Genomic DNA, 7,270 nt, shown 5'->3' with positions numbered 1-7,270 from the left:
TCGTGGGTCCGTTTAAGAGACAAGCATGGTGTTTTTTCAGGGATACTGCTATTTATCTTTGGGTGTATATATATATACCTAAAACAGATGTACTTTGCAATCTGAGCCTACACTCCGTACTTGCAGATCTGTGAATGAATCTCTCAGTTCCTGGAGGGATGCTAATGTGAACCTCAGTGTAGAGGCCTGTGTTTGTATGTATGTTGTATCTGAATGGAGCCTGTGTGTAGTTGTGTACCTGTGGCTGCAGGTAACTTGCATACGTGGACACCTGCCCATTAAGGTCTCGGGTACTAAAGTTTAGAGGCAGGTCCTGCACAGACTGGAAAACGCGGCCACCAAGACAGGCCCGCCGTGTTTCCTGCGCCCTCGGAAGAGTCATCAAACCGGACTCGCCTCCTACTCGGCGGATTTTGCCCCGGTTCCTGCAAGACTTCAGCCTCACACGGCGCCAGGAAAGGCGGGGTGCCGCGCGGGCAAAGCCGGGACGGCGGGTCCCTCCAGCGGCCTTGGGGGGCCGGCGGGAGCCTCGGTGTCGCAAGCGCACGGGGGCCCCTGCCGGAAGCGGAAGCCGGGACGGGGGTGGGGGTGCGACGAGGCGCAGTCGCGGCGGTCGCGGCGTGTCAGGCCCAGGGCGCCCCGCGGGGGCGTGTGCGCCGCGCGCGTGCGGGGCAGCTGGCCGCGGGCGGTACCTCCCCCGACCCAGCGTCTGTTTACCAACAAACTGCCGCCGCTCTGCAGCGACGCATTCCGACGAGCTGAATAAGCTGCCCGTGCTGGCGGTCTGGTCTCGAGTCCCTTGCGGGTGGGCGGCAGCGGGATCAGCGGCGGTGCAGATCCCCGAGAGCTGGAGAGCGCGGCTGCTGGTGCCCGGAGTCCCCGCAGCCGCCGGGCCTCCGCCACGACCTGCTCCCTTCGCCCTGGGCCGTCCCAGCCCCGCCAGCTCCCTCGCGTTTCTGCCATTGAAATCGAGGTTCCCAGACTGCCCCAATCGCCGTGACACCCCGACAGACCTCGCAGAGAAGACCCCGAGGTAGCTGGGCCTGGAGCGTGCGCACCGCCCCTGTGATCTCTCGGTTCTGAATTTCCCTACCGCGGTCTGCCCCGGGGGCGGGCCCCGGCTCCAGCCTCCGTGAGGTCACCGCGTGCGGCGGCCAATCCGCGGCGTCTAAGTGGGCGGTGCCCCCGTCGGGTCCCGGGAACCGAACCCAAGAGCGAGACGAGGGGGGCCTCATGGATTTAGGGGGGAGGGGAAAAGCCATGGGGGGCACCCCTTCGGAACCCCTTTCCCAGGCGCGCGCTCTCCGCTGGAAGAGGCGCAGAGAGACACTTTCCGGGGAATCCTAAGTGTGCGGGAGGCTGGCTGGGGGCTCATCCGGTCCCAACGCCCGAGGCTCAGAAAAAAGAGAGTTGGCAGAGGGAGCGGACTACGTGCCGGGCCATGGCCTAGGCCCTTCGGCCCCGGCCCCGGCCGCAATGACCTCTTTGCCCTGCCCCCTCCCTGACCGGGACTCCTCCAAAGCCATCTTCTCGGACATCGCCCCTGTCCCATCGGTAGTGGCTACCTACCCGCTTGGCCTGTCCCCCGCAACCGCAGTCGCCTCAGATTTGCCCTACTCTGGGCCTTATGGCCACCTCCTGTCCTACTCCTACACTGCGCAAGCGACCCCGGGAGACACCTACCTGCCCTGCCAGCTACCGGCGGTGCCCTCTGAGCAGGAGCCGAAGGCAGGTAAGTCTGGCCGCCGCAGCTCTTCCCATCTCTGGGGTCCTGATCCCGTGCGTCCCTAAACTTCGCCCTCGCCTGGTTGGGCGCAACTATCGGGATTCAGACCTTACTCAGATTCCACGGGATCTGGGGGGTGGGGGGAGGGCGAAAGGATGGGGCGGGAGACGGGGGGAGGGGCGGGGGCGAGCTGATCTAGGTCTCCCTTTCCAGACCGACCTGGTTTCGATTTGCAGTCGTGTGAAGCCGGGCGGCTGGGCTCCCTACCCCACCCCCTGGAGCAGCGGGGTTGTGTGTACCTACGTGTAACGGAAAACTGAAACAATCCAGATGTGGGTGTGGGTGCCTAGCCCCTGCCCCAGGATTCTTTCCGTCGTGCACTCCTTCCCTACCCCAGTCGTCTCTCTGCGTTTGTCTTGTCTCAGAAAGCAGCCCTCGAGCCAGAGCCAGACAAATGGAAGTCAGGCCGCAGCGGGAGGGCAGTGGAACTGGGGGCTGATTCGGGCCCCTCCCCCCCTCCCTTGGCGGGTGCCTGAATGTGCCCGACACAGACTGGAAGCTGGCCTGGCGGAATGGGGGCCGGGACCCCGCCACTCATTGTTTTAAGAATGTAACTACAGGTGTGTCAGGCAGTCTCAAGCTGTAGACCCTGGTCCCCTCAGCCTTCTTGCTGAAGGAGGGGGCCCTCTGGGACATCTCCACCCCTTGTCTTTGTGGGGGACAGGTTAGGCCCCAGTTCCTGTTGTCTGGAGCAACATGGAACCCCTGAGAAAGTGCTTACTGGGAGACCTCAAAAAGGCCAAGGAGCTAGCCTGTCTTCCTGGTCCTGGGCCTGGTATGGCCGGAATGCTTGTAACCCTATACGTAGCTACCTGTACTAGCTCTGAATTAGAGCTCAGGTCCCCTGCCCTCCCTGCTCCCACCTAATTGCCCCCACGATTGTCTTTAGCACAGTCTCCTCCAAGGACCCACACCCACTGTGTGGCTTTGCTGGAGACGGCCTGGACCAAGACATCTCTCTCCGTTACTCCAACACAGGAGCTCAGAAAACATCAGAGCCAGAAGCGACCCTAAAGATTTGAGAGCTCAGCCTCCTTGATGGCCAAACTGAGGCCCAAAGAAAGCCAATTTGCACTTGGCCCTTGCAAATTGACTTTCGATGCATGAGGCCAGAAAAGAGGATTTTAGGGAATTTCCTCAGAGCCCCCAAAGTTAATTGCCTTCTGTGCCAACTGGGCTGCCTCTCCCAGGCTGCTGGGTCTGTCCTTGTTAGAGGAGGAACAGTTGGGAGAGGAAGTTTGTGTGTTTGTTTGGTTTTGGGTTGGTTTTTTTTTTTTTTAATAAAATTATCTAGTTTCTACAAACGAATCCTTCAGAGTCTTCCCTTTAGTACATGGCACATTTGTGTGTATGTGTGTGTACTGGGGCTGGGAATAACATAGCTTTGTCCTTCAGAGAATTGTTTATAGGGTTAGTATTTTCCTTCCCGTCCTCTGCATGCCTAGCCTTCCCTCTGCCACCTCTAAGGAGGAGAGAGTGGAGAGTTCCTTTACAGAATTTCCCCGGATCCAACGAAAACCATACACGTGCTTAGTCTAGATGGTTGCATTTTTTCTCCCAAAGCTGGTGGATTTGCCCGTTTTAGTGTGAATGATTGGGGTGTGAGAGAGGGCTTGAGTCCTTCCTTTTGCCCCCACTCCATGCCCACCCCTGCTTCACGGAGAGGTCTGGCTCCAAGAGAGCCCTCCTGCCACCCCGGGGGAGCGTGCCGGTGCGGCGCCGGGGCCTCGAGGGAGGCCTTTGGGCTCCAAGATCGCGACCAGGGCAGATCCAATCGCGACTTGCCGCCGCTGGTGTGGAGAAGGGCAGCTGTCGGGGAAGGAAGTTGAAGGGGCGCCCGCCGGGAGAACGAGGGAGCCGAGGGCTGGAGGAGTTCAGTAGCCGGGCTGCCTCCCAGGCGCTGCGTCCCCGCCCGAGCCGCGCGCTCCCCGCAGCCAGAGAGGCGTGGGGGAATCGGTCGCTGGGCAGCCAGCCTGGGGCTGTGAGCGGTAGGGTCGAAGCAGGGGAGGCCGGACAGGCGCGGGCGGGAGCGGAAACCCAACGGTTTTTCTGGGAATTGGCCGAGGCGGGGGTCGAGGGGGGTGGATCTGAGAAGCCTGCAGCGCCCAGGGCCACGGGGTAGGGATGCGGGGGAGGTGAAGGCAACCGGTCACCGCGGCCGGTCCGGGGCGAGGAACCACACGTCTGGGGGAGCACGATTGGAGGGAGGGGCGCGGTGAGAGTGAGGGTCGCGGGCGGACACCAGCTGCGTCTGGGCACCGGAGCCACGAGCTCTCTCGGCTGGGGTGGCCCAGCAGACCTGCGTGGAAAGCTGCAAACGTGGCCCTAAGCCCGGGGGCATTTCGGCCACTTTGTCCTCCCAGTCCTATCACCCTAATGGAATGGTCCCGGATTGTCCCCACAGATTGGCGCAGGTTGGGGCCGCTCGAACGGGAAGAGGAGGACCCCTCGCCCCGCAACCCCTGTATTCTAGGGCCACTGTTACTCCGCGGAGGTTCCTGGAATGACTGGGCCTGGGGGCAGGAGGTGACCAGACCTCGCGGGGCATCCCGGCAGCGCGGCAGCACGATACTGGAGCGGCCGCAAAGGCCGGCGCCGACCGGCGCTGCGCGCTCTCCGAACCCCGGTCCCCATCCTCGAGAGCCGTGAACCCCTCTGTGAGTGTGGCGGGGCGCAGGAGGGGTCGCCTCAGTCCCACCGGGCTTCTAGGGTCCCAGAAAGCGGTCTGTCCCAGCCCGCCGGCCATGGGGGAGGAGAGAGCGGGTCACGCCTGCAGGTTGCACCCCGGGAGAGGGCCTGTGCCTTGCAATAGGGGATGGTAAACCCTGGGAGACCTTTCCATTACTCCGATGCTGGGGAGCGGGGCGGGTGCGCATCTTGGCTTTCAAGCCCGCTTGGTCGGGCCCTCTGACCCACCTCCCCTCTGGCAGCAGGGAGGCTGCCACGCAAACACGTCTCGGGCCTCTGAACATTGCCCTGGCGTTCCCTCCTCCTGGAATGACCTGCCCGCGTCGGTGACAGGCCTCAGCCCAGCCCCCGACCGAGCCTTTCGGCCCCGCCCCGCCCCAAGCTGGCGCCACCGCACCCTCTTGAACTCTGACCTCTCGCCCCTGGCGCCACCTGTACCCTCGCTCCGACCCTCGGCGCTCTCTTCCTGGGGTCACAGAACCCGTAAGAGTGGGAGCTCCCTGAGGTCAAGGACCGTTTCTTGTTCCACCTGGCGCACTTGGGGCGTGGGTCGGAAGGGGGTGTGGAGCGGAAGGAAGAGAAGGGCGGAGCCCGGCACCTGCGCTTCTGGCCCGTCCGAGGCCTACATGCAAACGAGATGCAAATGAGCTCCTGGAGCTGCGCGTCCGACCCTCTCTCACCTTCCCGCACGCACCACCTTGTGTTTGCCCCGCAGACTCGGAGAAGCCGCCGCTGTCCCCGGAGCCCTCGGAGCAGCGCCCGCAGGCCCCGACCAAGAAGCTCCGCAAGCCGAGGACCATCTACTCGAGTTTGCAGCTGCAGCACCTGAACCAGCGTTTCCAGCACACGCAGTACCTGGCGCTGCCCGAGAGGGCCCAGCTGGCCGCGCAGCTCGGCCTCACCCAGACCCAGGTGAGGCCGTCCCGTCCTTCCTGCAGCTAGCCTTCCCCAGATGTGTTCTCTGGGAACCCACCGCCCTCCCCAGGGGGGATGCCCCAGGAGTCCCCTAGCCTGTGGTTGTGGGTCTCCGGCGTGTGTTAAGAGGGGGCCCTCAGTTTCGTGTTGGGGGCGGGTTGTGTTAAAAGGTGTGTTTGGGGAGGAGGGGTGGATGCAGGTAGAGGAGGGCGCCCAGAAGGGGAGAACTGGATACTAGCTCAGGGGTGGAACCTCGGCAACTTCAGGGACTCTGGAGGACTGCATCATGTCCCCAGCCTCTGCCCTGCTCCCAGGACTGCGGTGTGGGTGAGTCCCTTTCCCTGGCTCACCACCTCCCACACGCACACTCCTCTTCATCTTCCCTCTTTCCCTTCTTCTCTCCAAAGGTAAAGATCTGGTTTCAGAACAAACGCTCCAAATACAAAAAGCTCCTGAAGCAGAACTCTGGAGGACAGGAAGGGGACTTCCCTGGGAGACCCCCCTCCTTGTCTCCCTGCTCCCCACCCCTTCCATCCCTCTGGGATCTGCCCAAGGCCGGGGCCCTACCCACCGGTGGCTATGGCAACAACTTTGGAGCCTGGTATCAGCATCACTCCCCAGATGTCCTGGCTCCATCTCAGATGATGTGAGTCCCGGGAAGGGTGGGTCGGCCCCCACCCCCACCCCGTCCTCCAACAAAGCCCAGGACCCAGCCCACCTGCGCCCCTTCTGGTCTCAGAGGAAACCAGCTCCAGATGGGTTTTCTCAAGTGGACAAGGAGTTAGAGGAGAACAAGCATGGGGTCGAGTCTGGTCTCCCTTGCCCTGTAACCCAAACAGCCTAATCAGGACTTTGGTCTTAACCCACCGCCCCCCAACCACGACTATGAACTGGACACATGCCCCCCTGCTGATCAGAGGCTCTGGAGGGAAAGTCGCTGGCTGAAGCTCAGACTCCTCCCAGGACCCCTAGTCTTCCCACCCCTTCCCTGGACTGCAGTCTGCCACAGCCTGGAGGCGAAACCAGGAAACACTTGAGTATTTTTTCCTCTCTGTGTGCCTTGGGTCTCACCCAACCCTGTTATGAGCAAAAGCGGAAATGAAGTGGGCATCCCAGGTCTTCACAATGAGCACCATCGGGTGCCCCACCCCATCGATTTTTCCTGATGGTTGGCCCATTAGCCCCGTGACTGATACACTGCCTCACCAAGGTAGTATCACCAAGGTGGTGCCGAAAATGTGGAATTTGTGGACCTATGGGTAATTCATCCTTTTCTAAAAAAGACCTCTTCTTCCCATGTCTGTTCAGTTGTAGTGGATAACACATCCAATTATCCTTATTTATTATGAGCCTATCCCTTCCTTTCCCACCCTTAATACCTAACAACCCCACAAGCACACCCTCTTGGAAACCCACAGGGTAACACTTTGGAGAGCATGGGGGGGGGCGAACAGACTCTCTGGATGCGTATAAGTAGAGACACCCTCAAATAGGGAGGGTGGGCTGGCAGTTCAGCTCCTCACAGCTCTCTGTCCAAAGGAACCGCTTCTGTTTCTGACCCAACTAGTGTCCTCCACACCGGGAGCTTTTGGAGATTAAATCTGTGCAAAAGCGTGGGCCCTGGCTGTGAGTCTGTTTCCCGACTTCTAGGGGTGGGTGTTGGTTGTTCGTCTCTCATCTCCTGCCGGATTCTTCCAGCACTGAGCTAGAGGACTGGATGCAAGTTTTACCTCTGCCACTAACTAGCTCTGCTGCTGTAGTTGTGGAATGTTCTAATGACCATTTTCATACACTTCTGTGTGAAACTGGAAGATGTCAGTACTGCAAATGACCCAAGTCTGAATGGTCCTCACCTGCAAATTTTGGCCTGGTCCAGATCTG

The 7,270-nt window shown here is 60.9% G+C and overlaps 1 protein-coding gene across 1 annotated transcript; it reads left to right on the top strand.

Moving 5' to 3' along the window:
- The first annotated feature begins 1,206 nt into the window (after positions 1–1,206).
- DLX4 (distal-less homeobox 4) lies at positions 1,207–7,005 on the top strand. Its single transcript, XM_080826758.1, has 3 exons — positions 1,207–1,732; positions 5,190–5,386; positions 5,797–7,005. The coding sequence occupies exons 1-3, from the start codon at positions 1,477–1,479 to the stop codon at positions 6,037–6,039; spliced, it is 696 nt and encodes a 231-aa protein (XP_080682884.1). The 5' UTR covers positions 1,207–1,476; the 3' UTR covers positions 6,040–7,005.
- Positions 7,006–7,270: the final 265 nt, after the last annotated feature.

The sequence above is a fragment of the Martes martes genome (assembly GCF_963455335.1).
Source record: "Martes martes genome assembly, chromosome: 16".
NCBI classification, from domain to species: Eukaryota; Metazoa; Chordata; class Mammalia; order Carnivora; family Mustelidae; genus Martes; species Martes martes.
This window is presented reverse-complemented; position numbering and strand designations above follow the sequence as displayed.